Consider the following 17287-nt stretch of genomic DNA (forward strand, 5'->3'; position numbering starts at 1 on the left):
AGAAAGAGCAACATTTAATTTGGCTGATTTGACTCAGTTAGTATTTACGTGATTTTAGAGCAGTGACCACTGTGACAAATGTTCCCTTCGGTTTCCAAACCGGCAGTTACTGACAAATGCTTTTCTTACTGTCACCATGAAATACACTAAAGCTATATGCTAAAAGCTTTCTTCTCCCCTGGGTTTCGCATATCAAAATATTGACATTACTCTCATTACACAAACTTATAATCAGTAATTCAGATGCTGTCTATCTGCGAAACCTTGCATTTTGGTCAGATGAGCAGCAGCCTCTTCACTGAGCGCGACTACCCTCAGGGGACTGCTGGTTCATTAAGGGCATCTGCTGTTAACAAAAGAGCTGCGGCCCATATGCAGTGATGGTGCAGGAGGGATGGACCGTCACAGCCAGGTGGTCGCCAGCAGGGCGTCACTTGATTCAATGGTCCCAATAATGAAGCCGGCCTGCGTTCTGATCTCTTCACACTGATAGTGCTCTTTAACATTTGAACCTTCAGGGCCTCTCAACTTAGAGCAGCCTGGTGTTAATTTGATTATTTTGACACCAGATAGTAAAGTGATGGTTAGCGGTCATTTAAAAGAAAACCTGATAGTAGTTAGTGTCGGGCCAAGTGTCCATTAAGTTTTACCTACCGGTTAATTTAGTTACTGTGATTACATATAATTCAAAATGCAAAAAAGAGACTTATAATTTAGATAAAGTAGCTGCTGTGTAATTCTGCTTTTCTGCTTCTGTCTGGGCTTTTGAAAAGGTTGAGTGAGAGGATGATGATGACAGTGAATCAGTGCACACTAGTAGCAGATTTAATAGGTTGTGCAAAAAAGCCCCAAATGGTCCAAAGCTTCCTAATTGTCCTAATGGTCTGTTTTCAATCAGTCTAACTCTCCATATTGTCTATAAAATCACGGAGGCCTTTGTTGGTATCAGTGAGGGATAAAAGACGGGGCAGCCATTAGCAAGATTCACAGACAGATGCAAAATATTTTAAAAGCCTGCAAATTCCTGTGGAGTCTTCCAAAAGAGGATTAACCTATATTTAGGGAAACCATGAAACACTTCTTCATTCATAGAATTAGATAGCATTACAATAAAACAATGTAAACAGATGTGTATAGGCAAATGGCACAGATCTGTCCTCAGATGTAGGTCAAAGGATTTCTTTTCAATTAAGGGGGTGCTCCGCTCACGTAGGAGGGCTGCACCCAAACCTCCAGTTGAACTGCGTGGATTAAAATATCACCGGGGTGGCGGGGGTGGGGGTGTCAGTTTGTTGTGTGGAGTCCCGTTTAAAAGGCCTCGCAGGGTAACTATTAAAGAAGTGATTGATTCAAATTGTTGCTGAGCAGCGTGGTCACGGTGCATGTTTTCACCCCCCTCTTTGTGCTGTCACCAGTCCGGGTTGAGAGGGCACGTACGCGGCCTCAGCTGCTTGTGGAAAATCCCCTTTGTGCTTATTCGCAAAGCGGCGTTGGAGCTCGAGGTCGTTTCTTTATTTAGGTGCAGCATGAAAACTTTAAAAGATTGTGTCATACTCTGTTTTACATTCAGCGATCAGGCTCTTGTTACTGTAGGTAAGTGGGCCTTGTTGGCAGCCGGTGAGAAAGAAATAAACAGAGAAAGACAGCGCTTTGGATTCGTCTCTTTCATGTGCTGTTACCATTTTAGGTCAGGTTTTGAAAGAGACACGTCTGACTTCATGTGTTTACTCTTGTTTTCCACATGAGATTTGCAGGAGCTCGACTGGTGTATGTACTGTATATGTTTAAGTGTACCTTTAAGGGCAGCTCCAGTGACTCAACCCCACTGGAGGTTGGCGTGGGTGTCTTTCCTCGCTGTGCAGACATTACATCAGTGGCTCTTTCAATTCATAAAGGAATTTCTACCGACTGAATCACACTGCAGCTAACCCGGTTCACTGAGGTTGATGGGGAAAAAGTCATTGTGACTACGTAGTGTTGGTTACTCACTGCAACACGGCGATGATACGCTCGTCTTAACGTGAAACATGAAACTAGAACAAGCTTATACATGGAGAGCGCATATTGTTTTGCTGTAATGCGATTATCAAAGGTCATTGCTTCCATTGTAGATCAACATCTTAAGTGTTAAAGCACTCCTCAACTGAACATAAACAATGCTCTGTACACTCCCACAGCACATCGGTGACAATGGAATAAAAATCCATTAATTAGCTGTTGAATGATGTTTCAGATATCTGATTCCTCAGCTGACTTTACCTTGTTTATATTACCTTGACTGCTCTGTTTGCAAGATAACAACTGAATTTTAAAGGTGCAACATGTCTTTTTAATTTAAGTTTTAAACATTCAGGAGTTGACTGAAATTATCAACATGTGAAGAAATAACCATTTTAATGTCATGTCAAAGATGTTTCTGTATTGTACTGCAGAGCTGTCTATGTGAGTTAGCATGCTAACCAGCTAGCTTCAGAACATCCTGCATTACCACTTTGTGCCCAAGTAGTCCATTTGTATAGCTCAGGCCTCCAGAGGAGCCAGAATTCAGTTTGAGTCATTGCAAATCACCTCAGTCCTGTATTTCGTACTGTGCACTGAGTGGGTGCTGAGCCCAATTGTGTTGCCAGCTGGCCCGGCTCCGGTTCTGTTGCCCACTCCAACGCCACTCCTCATCCTGGGTCGTCCGCCCCATCCAAGGCCCTAAAGCCTTCTCTCAGCAGTACAAAGCCCATGTCTTAGCAGCGTAAACACCAACCAAAAACCAAGTTTTAGTTTATTTTATTAAAGGCTACAGCTTAATACAAATTAAAAAAAGGACAGTAGCAAAACATCTGATATAAAGCTGATATTTGATATATTTTCCACATACAGAGCACATGTTTCCCCCACTGTGTGACTCAGCTTTGGCTCTTAGTTGCAGTTGCGCTGTCACAGAAACTCCTCCCTGCCTCATTGTTTGGAGAGGCTGAGTAGAGATGCAATTTTAAAAGCATATTTCAGTTGCTTGAATAAAAAATGTGTCCTATTTTAAACCTTCAGCCTTTGATCTGAAGTGCTTGAACAAAATGCAACGTTACAATTTATGTTAAGTTCATAAAGAATCAAAGTTATACGGGACGGTGGGGACAAAGGGACCTGCCACAGCCATGAGGAATAATGTGCATTCATACGTTCAAAAGCGTAAATATTTAAAAGCATCAGGTTTGCAGTGGCTGAACACCCTTTTTTAAAATCCCACCAGATCTCAACTACTTATTTGTCTCCGTCAGCGTCCTCTTTCCGACTCCTCTCATGCGTGCAGGAGTGGACAAAGAAGTTTGGATTGTTCGGCTCCTCACTGAGCTACTTGGTGCAGACAATCCAGGAAACAGAAATAAATTCCTTTCATTATCTCCTCCATCCTCCTTTCTTCTCCTACTCCGGTCACTGGACATAAAAAGCGCCTTCATGCACTTGGCAGAGCCGTCGGTGTTAAATTACCTGGGACCTGTGCCTCCCTCAGCATTCCACAGTAATTAAGAATATCTGCAGGGTCCACAGCAACAGTCCACGGGAAGAAAAAAAAGAGGGCTCGGAGAGAAAAAAGGAAAAATGTGTATCTATTTCAGCATAGTGTGATGTCATCAAAGTGGGAGCTGCCTGCTGGTCTAGGGTGGTTTTTTTTTGTGTGTGAAGTAGTAGAAAAGCTGTGTGTATCGCCTCCCCTCCCTGCTCTCTCAGTCACTGAAAGAAAAAAAAGAAAAAGGCGAAAAGTGAGTGATTGTGTCAGGATGCAGAAGATGGCTTAGAAGTGAAGTCATGTGGGCCGTGCTGACATAAGGGGGAATTAGAAAGTGGAGAAAAAAAACGGGTCATGTGTCCACCAATCAACATGTGCCGGAGCGGCTCTGAGCACAAATGGAGTTGTGGCAGATGTTGTCTGAATAATGAGCGGGGGCGGGGCATGAAACCCTCTGCCAGGAGGGTGTCTGTCATTGCGAGGGAGCGATGAGAGAGAGAGGGCAGGCTTTTTTGTTTATCCAGGAGTACCAGCTCTCCTCAGAACTGCCCCACAGTTTTTTGGTGGAGCCCTTCTGGATCTGTCTGTGGATTATTTTTACACTTTGCACTGAAGACTTTCCTTCAGCCTGCGCGGATGCTGCGCGGATTTCAGGGAAAAAGAAGCACTTTGGACCGGAGGAATAGTGATTAAGTTTTGGCAACGCACGGAGAACAGCCTGGAGGAATATTTTTGGGATAGGTGGCTGTAATGAAGGACTGGATTTTGCTTTTTTATTACAGAGCATGAAGCTGCTATACAGGGATTTTTTTTATATTGTTTGACATATTTGTATTTCTAAAGCCTTTATTTTTTAATCAACTTGGTTGTGTCCATGAATTTTAAAAGAAAATCACAATTTTAGTAGATTTTATTTTGAAAATTAACCTTTAGTATTTATTTGTTAAGATTCAAAAGATGATTATTTTGCACACAGTTGCTTCTCACATCGTGCTCCTTTCAAAATGACTCGTGTGCACTAAAACAACAGTATACCTCAAAGGATTTCACTACATCCTTAATCTTTTCTTTGTTGTGAGTAGTGACAATTGTTTTAGCATGGGCAAGCCGCTGAGCAGACCAGATTGCCTCAGACAAAACCCTTCCTGTGTGGGGAAGGGGGAGGAGGAGGACCTGAACATTGACGACTGCTACGTGCCCCAGAGATCCATTTATGACACCGTGCGGCTCAATGAGCAGATAGACTCGGGCTCTAAAGGCAGCCTTTCTTCCCGGCACTTCACAGGCACCTTACCTTACACTCACCGCACGTTAGACCTCAGCAGCCTGTGCGGAAAAAATGGAGCTCTCTCCACTTCCAGTTCATTTGAGCTGCGGACCCGCAAACCTGCCGTGCTGGACGAGCGTGCCGTCTTTGATGGACTTAAACTCAACGGGCACATGATCCGGGTGACTGACACAGTGCTGCCCAAGTCACGTCTCCAGGGAGGAGAGAAGAAGGATCACCCGCATCATCGGCGGTCGTGGCGGACTTTCGCCCCAACTAATTTGGGCGAGTACGCGAGCCGCAGCGGGACCTTGTTGTCCGGCAGTGTTGAGAGGCCGGGGTTGATCAATGGCAGGAGAGGGCAGAGTATGACCAGCTCACTGACATCTGAAGAGGACTCGGGCCTGTACAGTCCGACTGTGGAGAGGGAGCGACACGCTCATAGATCCCACAAAAGAGCAGGACCGGGCACAAGGAGCCTGTCATCTTCAGAGGCGATGCACATGTCCGGGGAACTGAGAACTGGGCGGTCACTCAGCTCAGGGCAGGAGGAGTTCCCTTTCTCACCTGCGAGGGACAGCCGGAGTCTCTACCACAGTAGCAGCTTGGTCCAGGAGCGAGGACAGACAGGATCCGGTGTGGTGGACACCATCAGTAATGGAGAGTACAGATACTCCACAGGGAGGTCATCCTTAGGGTCAGGCTCCAGGACTCAAAATGAAAGCTCCGGTTGGCGTTCCAGGACTTTAACAGACTATGACGAGCTCTCCACCGCTGAGCTGTTAGAGGATGTTTCACCTCAGGATGACTGTGAGCTGGTTAGTGTGGTGGTGACACAGCCTGAGACATACGGAAACTCTGTAACTCTACCCTTAGAGAGCCCCCAGCCAACACAACCATGTACTGTGCAACAAGGAGCGTCCAAATACAACATGGAGGAGCTGGAGGAGTTTCTTCAGTCAGTGGAGGCCTGTCTGCCTAAAAGCTTACAGCACGCAGGAGAGCACGAGATAGAGGCCTTACTGAACGTCATCGCTGCGTGTCCTGAAATGGACTCGATGGGTTATTTCTCCCCACAGGTGCCCCCAAAAATATCCTCCTCTTTCATTTCTGAGTTCTTGCTTGTTAGCCGGTCCAACACATGTTTCACTAGATGATGCACCGCTTTCGATGAATTGCTGACTTGGTGTTTTTCTTTCATGTGTAATTACGTGATGAGTGAAATAGGTGTTGCTCACTAGTTCAGGCTGGAAGTCAGATTGTGCACAGCTGTGCTTTTACTGTTTACTGCTTTTGTAGGAGCTGCTGACTGGTTAGAGAGTTGTTCATGTCAGCTGGATTTTAAACACAAGGCGATGTCGTGGCAGTGGTGTCTCTGGATTCAGGATAACTTCCTGGCATCACTTTGGACTTTTTTTTCGCATGAGAGAAACTCCCACGTACTGTTCTCCCTTACCGCTTAAATATTTATTAACACAACATTTCAGTCTTGTCCAATCTCCATCAGGACAGGAGAGTCCCAATCGTTGTGTTTATTAATGTTTGAACAGTAAAGGGAGACAGTGTGCAGGAGTTCTTCTCATTGTTATCAAGTTGCACCTTCCTCCAACGCATCTGTCACATATTTTGGTGTGCAGAGACTTGTTAAAAAGTTTGGACATTTTTTCACTAAAAAATGTATATCTGAAAAATCCATATTATCCATCCAATCCATATTCTATTTTTATTTATGTGTTTGTGATGTTGCAGACATCAGATTTGTGTGAAGCTCAGTAACATCAAATCATTTGTAGAAGTCATGACAGGGAGCGATACTGTAATTAAACTCAGCGTTAAAGGGAAATTCAGAATTAATCACTTAACTTGGGCTATTTCCCGAAAAATCTAATAAAACTCCTGCATCACTAAAATCTCTGTTTTTTACAGTTGGAACAGTAAACCAGGAGGTTTAATGAACCTCCAAACAAGACTGATCACATTGTAATTTGAGCACTTACAAAATACTCACGCTGATTCGTTCCATTTGTTTTTAGGCCTTCCAGAAAGACGACATTGATCCACTGCAGGCGCAGCTCCAAGACATCAACTCACTCGGCCAGGGTCTGATACAAACCGCTGCCAAAGGCACCAGCACCAAGAAGCTCGAGGATGACCTGGAGTCGGTCAACACAAAGTGGAATACCCTCAATAAAAAGGTTATTTGCTTTTCACATGCCGGTATGACTGGTTGATCTCAAATATAAAGAGATATCAGCTGTGTAATGAGTCATTCTCATCATTTGTTGTCTTGCGATGAGCTACTGGGTGCAGTCTAAACAGGTGACATCTATATTTACCATGTGGTCTGCAGATTGCTGAGCGTTCAGCCCAGCTGCACGAAGCCCTGCTGCACTGTGGGAGGTTCCAGGATGCTCTGGAGTCGCTGCTCAGCTGGTTGACTGACACGGAAGAGCTCATGGCCAATCAAAAACCTCCATCTGCAGAGTTCAAAGTGGTCAAGGCTCAGATACAAGAGCAGAAAGTAAGCCGGTATCACGTGGTACAAACACATGAACACACACTGTAAAGACACACCGGCACTTCTATTTCAATCTTTTCCACTCCAGCACGAGGAAATCCATGTTATGACTTTGCCATTCATCTCATTTAATTGACATCCATTGTTAAACATGAGTGCATTACACAAAGCTTTCAGTTTAACGGACACTTAATTTGTGCCTGTTAGATTTACTGTTTTTCATCACCAGGCAATGCTCGTGGTTAGAGCATGTTAAAGGCGCCCAATAACTCTCCCCCTTTGTTCGCCTCTGACAGCTCTTGCAGAGACTGCTGGATGACCGAAAGCCGACAGTGGAGCTGATAAAAAAAGAGGGCGGTAAGGTTGCAGAGCTGGCAGAGTCCGTGGATAAGGAGAAGGTTGCAAAAGAGATCGAATGCCTGGGGCAGAGGTGGGACGCTCTGCTCAAAAAGGCTGAAAGCAGGTCTGTACAAACACCTGTAATGTCAACAACCCTCTGAATAGAAGGCTACAGTATGCTGCAGATTCATTTGTGAATTTGTGTTTTTGCCTAGATTTAGATTTGACAATATTCAAAACTTTCTAAAAATGTCCACTTCCTGAATTTACCTTCAACTTTCTCCTACTGAAGCTTTAAAGGAAAGTTCAGTATTTTCGGAAATGCACTTATTTGCTTTCTTGCCGATAATTATTTGACAAGATTGATAGGCTACCTTTCTAATGTTTGTAAGGCAAATATAAAGCAGGCCGCTGGTTAGCTTAGCATTTGTTTCCCTGTTTCTTTAGCACAAACACTTGATCTAGGAAAGGGGGAAACAGCTAGCTTCCTGTTTTCCTTTTGTTCCAGTGTTTGTGCTAAGCTAAGTTAAACAGCTGCCTGCTTTATACTTCCCATGCAAATATTAGACAAGTAAAGTTATCTATTTTCTCAACTGATTCTTAGCAAGAAAGCTAATAAGTGCATATCCTTAAATGTTGAACTATTCATTTAGCCTTCAGTAGGAGGAGGTGAATTCATGGGTTTGATATTGGCTAGCTAGCTAGCTTGCTGTTTTCCTGTTTCTAGCTTCAAGTGTGTGTGATAAGAAAATAGGGAAATCCCAGGCAAGCTAGAGGGAAACAGTGTGTCAGCTAGCTAGCTGTTTCCATTTCCAAGAGTTTGTGAGCAGAAAACTAAACTGCAAGATAGCTAGCATTTTCCCCATTTTCAGTGTGTGGGCCAAGCTAAGCTATGTAGCTGCTGGCTGTAGCTCCATGTGGACTGTACAGACGTACTGTAAGAATGATATCAGTCTTTTCACCTAACTCTTAGCAAAAAAGCAAAAGGTAATTTGCCAGGGTCAGAGTTAAAGAATCTAAAACCTCCCAATGAACTCTCACTTTCCTTCAAGTGGAGATTAATCCTCAAGTTCAAAACAGGGCTGTAAAACATTATTAATGTGTTGCTAACATTTCCCAATTGCACATACTTTTAATAGGTCTGGTTGAAATAAACTGTCCTGTCACTCTGTCCGTGACTGTACTCTGGTCCTAATCCACTGTTGTTATTATCTGCATGAATGTGTCAGGCATAAGCAACTAGAGAGCATCTTAGTGGTGACTCAGCAGTTCCACGAGACCCTCGAGCCGCTGAGCGAGTGGCTCGCAGCCACAGAGAAACACCTCGTCAACTCCGAGCCCATCGGCACTGAGACATCCAAGCTGGAAGATCAGATCTCTCAGCACAAGGTAATATCCATCAGCGTACATCGCTGCCTTGTGTTTTTACGACACAGCTGAATTCAGTTTCATTCGTTTTGCTCGTTACTTTAAGTTTGTGCTTTTCATTATTTCCCATTCCGTTTTTCATTAAAATTTCCGTTTCACATTTTCGTTTTATGTTTGTGTTTTCTGTTTGTGTCGTGTCTCCTTGGTTCGTTTCCCATCCCCTGTGGTCAGGCCTTAGAGGAGGAGATAATGAATCACAGTAAAGACCTGTTTCAGGCCGTCAGTCTGGGTCAGATGCTCAGAACTGTGAGCTCAGTGGACGATAAGGAGTTCGTTCAGTCAAAGCTGGACGCCACCCAGGCCAGTTACATCGAGCTCCAGGAGCGATGCAGGAGGAAAGCCGAGATGCTTCAGCAAGCTCTGGCGAACGCCCAGCTGTTCGGAGAGGACGAAGTGGCTCTCATGAACTGGCTGAACGAGGCGCACACGAGGCTGAACGAAGTGTCCGTGGAGGACTACAATATAGATGTTCTCGAAAAGCAGCTGGCAGATCAACGGGTACACACTCCTCCTCAGGCCAAGCATTATGTTGCCCTTTCATTTTAAGTTGCATCAGTCATGTTTCAGTTGATCTTAGTTATTCGTGTGTCATCCATTGTTCACAGTAGAGTTTCTTGTCACACTCACTGACTTTTCTAAGGGTCTGTTTTCCTCTTAGGCGCTGCAGAGTGATATTGAGTTAAGGAAGAAGAATGTCGCCCAAGCCATCTCTAATGGGATGGAGCTTCTGAAGCAGACAACAGGCATGTCTACATTTATGACTGTCACAATTCATACAGCAAACAATTCTGCCTCTGTAATACACATTGTAAGGCTTCCTGCTGCACTCAGTCTTTCTCACAATCATGAATGATAAAACTAGTTGCAATTTCTAGTTTGTCATCATCAACAAGCAGTTATTTGCTTTCTCTCTCTTTCTACTTAGTTTTTCCACGGAACAAACAAACAAGATGTAACATGTACATGAGTGAGCTTTTAAGGTGTTAGAAAGCATATTTTGTTACGTGTGGACAGAGCCAGGCTAGCTGTTCCTCCCTTTTTCCAGTCGCAAAGCTTCTCTGCAGGAAAATGAATGTGTATTTACCAAAATGTCAGATTATTATTATTACATTTTGTAATGAATCTCTCTCTAGTTCCCTGTAGCAGCACATCCCACACCCCTATCCTAAAGCTGAAATGCAAAACTCCCTGAGTTAATATGAAATAATTATTTTCTATTTATAGGCGATGAGGTGATTGTTATCCAAGGCAAACTGGACGGAATAAAGACAAAGTACGCTGAGATCAACTCCATGAGTGACGGCGTTTTGAAGAAGCTGGAGCGGGTTTTGAGTCTCTCTACCAAGCTGCAACATACCCACGAGGACCTGAGCTCCTGGCTGGAGAAAGTAGAGTCTGAGACCGGCACGTTTGCTGATCAGGAGCCAGTGGGCGAGCAGCTAATACACGCACAGAGCAGGCAGAAGGTAATTCACCCCTAACGAAATAAATACCAAGTTTTATGTCCGACATAAAATACTTCTAAGACTCAATGGGTTGATTCATTATGCCTAAACTGGTGTTTTCTGTGTCTCATGTAATCTTGTCCAGGCCTTGTTGAAGGAAACCAAAGACCAGAAGCCTGTGGTGGACAAGCTGAATGAGTTGAGCAGTTCTCTCCTGGATCTGATCCCCTGGCACACTCGCGAGGGTCTGGACAAGCTGGTGACCGAAGATAATGAGCGGTACAGAGCCGTCAGCGACACCGTCACCCAGCAGGTCAACCAGATCAACGCCGATATACTCAAATCACAGCAGGTAAACCACAGAAATTAATAAACAGCTTTTTCTCATTAGGCTTTTCTATCTGTTTCTTATTATTGTTAATTCTAATTAGGACTTGAAACTTTTTCAGCGGTGGAAAAATGTTTTCTGTCTGTTTCCAGTTTGAACAGGCTGCTGACTCTGAGCTCTCCTGGCTGACTGACGCTGAGAGGAAGTTGATGTCGATGGGCGAAATCAGGCTGGAGCAGGAACAAACCACAGCCCAGCTCCAAGCACAGAAGGTTAGCCTGTCATAATGTGTCTCTGTGTGTGTGTGTGTGTCCATTTAAACAAAGTACAGTAAACACAGCGGCTTGTTTTGTAACATCCAAACTCACCCTACCGGTTTTTCAGATCTTCTCCATGGACATCATGAGGCACAAAGATGCTGTGGATGGTATTGTGAAAACAGGAATGGCCATCATGAACAGCAAAAACCCAGAGGAGAAAGAAATCCTGAAGGTTAGAAGAAATTTATAAGCAATTTGAAATGGACAGTTATTCATTCACAATATGCACATAAGTTAAAGGATCTTCTTGCTTTTCCATCAGGCTAAGACTCAAACTCTGTTGGAGAAGTACGGTATCGTCAGTCAGCTGAACTCGGAGCGCTCTCTGCAGCTGGAGCGAGCCCAGTCTCTGGCCAGTCAGTTCTGGGAGACTTACGAGGAGATGTGGCCGTGGCTTCAGGAAACCTTGAGCAGCTTCAGCCAGCTGCCTGCACCCGCCATCGAGTATGAAACACTGAGGCAGCAGCAGGAGGAACTCAGGGTAAGAATGCCACAGAAGCAGACGTTCAGCACGATGCTTTTTTTTAAGCAATGAAAAACTTGACGTGTCGCTTCCTCTGCAGCAAATGCGCGAGCTGATTGCCGAGCACAAGCCGCACATTGACAAGATGAATAAGACTGGGCCTCAGTTACTTGAACTCAGCCCAGTGGAGGGAGTGCCCATCAGAGAGAAGTACACAGTTACAGACCAGCTGTACACCAAACTCAAGGCGGATGTCAAGCAGAGAGCTGCGACTCTGGATGAGGCCATCTCCAAATCCACTCAGGTGTGGAGCAGTTATTCACTGGGTCTTTTGTTTGTCTTAGCTATTTTTAATTATATATCAATTTTATGTTATAAAAAAGTTTAAAGAAATGGCTGCTTGTCCTGTCCATCCATGATAAAATGTTAAAGATCTGCTAAAATATAAAAGAAAAAAGTTGAAACAGAGATTATAACTGTCTTAACTTAGATGAATTGATTAATTGACTAATTGCTTTACTTTTCAATCAGGCATTTATTTACAGAAGGTCATGTCTAGAAATTAAAACACATCCAGCTTTGCTATTTTTGCATTGTCATATCGTTGCATACTGGACAACGTATAAGCCGACAGCAGTATATACCAATATATCTGTGATTGGCCAATATCGGCCAATCATAATAGCAGAGATATATCAGTCAGCCTGTACAAGAAAGTGTAGGGTTGTTTCTTTGTATAAATACATCAACTTTTTGTAACAAGAGAGCCAAATCTCCGCAGCTTTCCTGAGTGATATTCCTACAGTAAAGTGAAGTGTTTCCTCCTTCTCCACTAGTTCCATGATAAAATTGACCCGATGCTGGAGTCCCTGGAGCGGATCGCTGAGCGCCTGCGGCAGCCTCCATCCATCTCAGTGGAGGTGGACAAGATCAAGGAGCAGATCTCAGAAAATAAGATCGTCTCTGTGGATCTGGAGAAACTGCAGCCATCTTATGAGACTCTGAGGCAGCGTGGCGAGGAGATGATAGCGCGCTCTGAAGGAGCAGACAAGGACATATCTGCCAAAGGTAAATCTCAAATCATCTTATTTGCTTGATACATTTGATTCTCTTTTCTTTTTAATGAATTGAATCCAGTTAGGAGAGTTTTACCATAATGGGGCATTGGGATCATTCTCAGAGCCAATAAGACAAATTGCTTAATAAAAGGTCAAAGGGAAGAAAAACCTTCTCTTTTCTTCCCCTATCAACACATGTGTAACCATTCTTCAGATATTTTGGCTTCAAAGTTTTGGCAAAGTTTTTGTTCATTGGACTGCAAAAGCTTTCCTCCAGGTGTGGCTTTAACGAGAATGCCTTTCTTTTTTTAGGCAAAGGAAGGAAGGAAAAATTAAAGCATGAGACAGACAGCAAACAGTGTCTCATTAAACCTGTAATGGTCGGGTTGTGTTCCATTTGGCACACGCAGCTGACCGACACATGCTGATAGTTTGTGTTTGTATTCCATATTTAATGCTGTTAATTGATTTGTTGTATAATAATTGTAATTTGTGGTTTTCCAAGCTGTACAAGACAAACTGGACCAGATGGTCTTCCTCTGGAGTGACATCCAGGCCTTGCTGGAGGAGCGTGAGGCAAAGCTGCTGGATGTGATGGACCTGGCAGACAAGTTCTGGTGCGACCACTGCGCGCTCATCGTCACCATCAAAGACAGCCAGGACCTGCTGAGAGAGCTGGAAGAGCCTGGAGTCGACCCATCAGTCGTCAAACAGCAGCAGGAGTTTGTGGAGGTCAGACAGAAGATGAAGATACTGAATCTATAGGTGGATGGTTGTGTGAGTGCTGATCTTTGTTTTAAACTTCACTGTTTTTTACTCCTACAGGGATTTAAGGAGGAGATCGACGGGCTGCAGGAAGAGCTTGATGTGGTTCAAAACCAGGGTGCAGAGCTCATGACCGCCTGCGGGGAACCTGATAAACCTGTGATAAAGAAAAGTATCGATGAGGTAATAAATGACATTCATAACCAACTTCACACAGAAATGTTTGCCTTCTTTACTTTCTGATTCTTTGAGTGTCTGTGCTGTTTTCTTTAACTGCTCCTGTTGACGTACTCATGTCCTGTTTCCAGGTGAATTCAGCGTGGGAAAATCTCAATAAGACCTGGAAGGAGAGAGTGGAGAGACTGGATGAAGCCATGCAGGCTGCTGTGCAGTTTCAGGATGGCCTGCAGGTACTGTGATCGCTGCCTCATTGTTTTTTAAGATCTCATCTACTCATGTAATGGCATACAAAAAAGTGTGTGTGACTTGTTTTTTGCTTAAAATGGCCCATTCCTTCTCCCGCATTAAAAAAATCCAGAATATATGAATATGCAAATAATTTTAATTTCGCAAGTGTAACTGCTGCTGATGCACAGACATCAGTCTACACAGTGAAGCTCAAACATCCAACTGTAGGAACAATATGTGTATATATATATATATATACGTGTGTGTGTGTGTGTGTGTGTGTGTGTGTGTGACTTTCACTGTTACCAAAGTAACATTTGAACAGAATATCTGTACTCTTACTCATGTTTTACAACCCTGCTTTATTGTGTTTAACTAATAATAGAATATACTTGCTCATCGAGACATTTACATGATTGAAAGTTAAACACACACAGTGTGCCAGCCCTCAGCTGAAACCAGATTACAGCGCTCTTTTATTGCACTTAATGAAAGTGATGCAACATTTTATGAGCGAGCAATTCATTTTGAAACAATAAACACAAACCACAGCACTTCGCTATATTTGGTTCAAACTTTGACTCGCGTGTTCAAAGTTCCTCTAAGAAAGCAAAGGGCCTCTACACAGCTGCTTTATTTGAACTAACTTTAAGGACGATGGTTTTTAGTATTTACGTTCAGGGCTTGTTTTTCACAACACGACACTAAGTGTGAAACCTGACTCCCTGTGCACTAAGCTGTGTTTTCTTCCAGTAACAATGGTTTCCCACCTTGTTCACAGGGTATGTTTGACTGGGTGGATATTCTGGAGAGCAAACTGGATTCGATGTCACCTGTAGGCACAGACCTGGAAACCGTCAAGCAGCAGATTGTCGAGCTCAAGGTACAGTCTTGTTTTTGTGTTTGGCTTTTAAATTTAATTCCTTAACTTTGCCGCAGAAGTCACTGTAACAGAAGCTGTGTCATGTACCAGCTGTGTTAATGTTAAAGACAAGAGTTGGCCTGTTTTGTACAGGTACAAAAGCTTGAGCTCCGTAAAGTCGTCACATTGTATTTGATGCACAAAAAGACAAATCTTGTGTTGAAAAGCCATCGACAGTAGTTTAACATGTATTGTCCATAAGGCTTTGTACCTCTGTTGACTGATTGGGTGTATCGCTGTGTATTTCAGGAGTTCAAAGGAGAGGCTTACCAGCTGCAGATCGAAATGGAGCGCCTCAACCACCAGTCAGGCCTCCTGCTGAAGAAGGTGACGGACGAGGCCGATCGCTCCGCCATCCAGGAGCCAATGTCTGAGCTGAAGATGCTGTGGGACAACCTGGATGAGAAGATCATCAGCCGACAGGTCGGGAAAGGGAAACATGTTGACGTCAAAACAGATATCTAGACGTAAAAATGGTCTGGAAAACATCCTCAACAATGCGGTCAAACAGGCAGTGGAATGTGTTGTTTTGTATGCAGGTCAAGTGCTTTCACTCGCCGTGATATCTGATGTTTTAATCTGTCATTAATCTAGCACAAACTGGAGGATGGCCTCCTGGCACTGGGCCAGTTCCAGCACGCACTGGACGAGCTGCTGGCCTGGATGAGCCACACCGAGGAGCTTCTCGCTGAGCAGAGGAAGGCTGGAGGGGACCCCAAAGCCATCGAGATAGAGCTCGCCAAGCATCATGTACGACAGAAGTTGATCACACTTCATTTAATTCACTGAAACAGAACAAGGAGGCAGTCGATTCATCATCCTTTATTCCAAAATGAACCTTCACCCATGCACGTTTTAGACCGTTTGTGCTTCAGATCCATCCACTCAACATCTTGCTGTTCCTGGCTGCTTTTGTCTCCTCAGGTTCTCCAAAACGACGTGTTGGCTCACAAGGCAACAGTTGAGACAGTTAATAAAGCCGGCAATGATCTGGTGGAGTCCAGCGCTGGAGAGGAAGCTTCCAGTCTGCAGAGCAAACTAGAGAACCTGAACCAGCGGTGGAAAGGCATCCTGGAGAAGACGGCGCAGAGGAAGCAACAACTGGAGGGTGCTCTAGTTCAGGTATGAAAAATATTTTAATTGTGTTTATTCATTTTTTTTAATAAGCTGTGATTGATTCTTTTCTCTAAGGGGAGCCGATATGTCAGTCACATGTTGCTTCTGGAGAGGGGATTCTTTTCTTTCACCCCCCTCCTCATTTCTTCTGCATCCTGTGGAGTTTCTATTCATAACTTTTGACATTTTGATGTGAGGAGGGATATGAGGAGCCAAAAATAATGAAGAAATGTTTGAAAGGTTTCTCCATAAACACATAATGTGTCCCAGGTTGAGAGGGTTTTCATAGATGAGATTCTGGAGTTGCCAAAAAAAATGTAATCAAAGAAGAAAGTTCAAGTTTTAACAGTAAATTTTAAAGAAAACCAACAATATTTATGATTTATGAAGAAAAAGTCCTTAATTCATAACATTCCAGGCTTTTTAATTCATACAGCCGATAGCCAGTTTCGGTATCTAAATGAATGCCAAGAATTAATAACTCAGACATCCTCTTCTGTGAGCCATAGGTTGCAAACAAAGAGTGTGTGTGACACCTTTTGTCCTGACCCAGGTTGTATTGTGTTGCAGGCCCAAGGTTTCCATGGTGAGATAGAAGATATGCAGCAATGGCTGAAAGACACAGAGCGTCAGCTGTTGGCATCAAAGGCTGTGGGAGGCTTACCAGACACGGCCCGGGAGCAGCTTAACGCCCATCTGGTATGTGTTTAACAATATGAAAGGCCGCATACAGATGGCAGGCTCGTGAGGAGACGGCCGTGTCTTTTCTGTGTTTTATCTCAAGTGTGAAAATTAAATGACACTGCAGATATACACTACTGCGGAAAAAAGACAAAAAGCCTTTTAAAGTGTTTCAAATTGATTGGGCCATGTCAGACTGTAATGAATTTAGGAATGTTTTCCTTTGTTTTCCTTATCTCTGATGGAGAAACTCAAGATACTTTCACAGCAAACTCTCCCCGCAGGAGCGTCATCAGTGACATCTTATTGAACCAAATAAGTTTTATCAGATTAGTAACGTTATAAATGAGTCTCACCATCCATTCTTTCACCATTTTTGGGCCTAACATAAAAATAAAGTGCACTGACAGATTCATCACGATCACTTCAGGCACGGCAGACTCTCACACTGTCATCCAAAACTGAAGCGAAAGGGAATTTAGCCTGTTTGCTCTCATCGCGCCATTGTGTCTTGCAGGAGTTGTGTTCTGCCTTCGAGGCCAAGGAGGAGCTGTATCAGGAGCTGGTGAACAAGGGTCACCAGCTGCTCACCGTGTCGCCCGAGGGTCCGGACAGCAACACGGAGCAGGACCTCGCCAACCTGAAGGACAAATGGGGAACCGTGCAGGGGAAAGTCGCTGAGAGAAAGGTATGTGAGCAGCCGACCAACGCTGCTCTTAATGATTCACAA

At 43.9% G+C, this 17287-nt stretch overlaps 1 protein-coding gene and 1 long non-coding RNA gene across 12 annotated transcripts in view; one reads left to right on the top strand and one right to left on the bottom strand.

Annotated features, from left to right (window-relative positions):
• Positions 1–17287, top strand: part of dst (dystonin) — a 121313-nt gene that overhangs the window by 88281 nt on the left and 15745 nt on the right. For all 4 annotated transcript variants that reach the window (XM_084375007.1, XM_084375008.1, XM_084375010.1 and 1 more), the window contains 22 exons: positions 6800–6961; positions 7117–7287; positions 7581–7747; positions 8853–9012; positions 9223–9549; positions 9710–9794; positions 10276–10517; positions 10642–10848; positions 10977–11096; positions 11209–11316; positions 11407–11625; positions 11708–11911; positions 12444–12675; positions 13171–13397; positions 13491–13613; positions 13739–13840; positions 14620–14721; positions 15010–15183; positions 15355–15510; positions 15685–15882; positions 16447–16575; positions 17075–17245. In XM_084375007.1, coding sequence (XP_084231133.1) covers positions 6800–6961; positions 7117–7287; positions 7581–7747; positions 8853–9012; positions 9223–9549; positions 9710–9794; positions 10276–10517; positions 10642–10848; positions 10977–11096; positions 11209–11316; positions 11407–11625; positions 11708–11911; positions 12444–12675; positions 13171–13397; positions 13491–13613; positions 13739–13840; positions 14620–14721; positions 15010–15183; positions 15355–15510; positions 15685–15882; positions 16447–16575; positions 17075–17245 — 3786 coding nt within the window. The remainder of the gene's footprint in view (positions 1–6799; positions 6962–7116; positions 7288–7580; positions 7748–8852; positions 9013–9222; positions 9550–9709; positions 9795–10275; positions 10518–10641; positions 10849–10976; positions 11097–11208; positions 11317–11406; positions 11626–11707; positions 11912–12443; positions 12676–13170; positions 13398–13490; positions 13614–13738; positions 13841–14619; positions 14722–15009; positions 15184–15354; positions 15511–15684; positions 15883–16446; positions 16576–17074; positions 17246–17287) is intronic.
• The window catches only part of LOC311270261, a 91812-nt gene continuing 88021 nt past the window's right edge, over positions 13497–17287 (bottom strand). For all 8 annotated transcript variants that reach the window (XR_014624202.1, XR_014624203.1, XR_014624204.1 and 5 more), the window contains 3 exons: positions 15031–15156; positions 13667–13770; positions 13497–13587 (listed from right to left, as the gene is read on the bottom strand). This is a non-coding gene — a long non-coding RNA (uncharacterized lncRNA). The remainder of the gene's footprint in view (positions 13588–13666; positions 13771–15030; positions 15157–17287) is intronic.

The sequence above is a fragment of the Pagrus pagrus genome (assembly GCF_965226575.1).
Source record: "Pagrus pagrus genome assembly, chromosome: 15".
In the NCBI taxonomy this organism is placed as follows: domain Eukaryota; kingdom Metazoa; phylum Chordata; class Actinopteri; order Spariformes; family Sparidae; genus Pagrus; species Pagrus pagrus.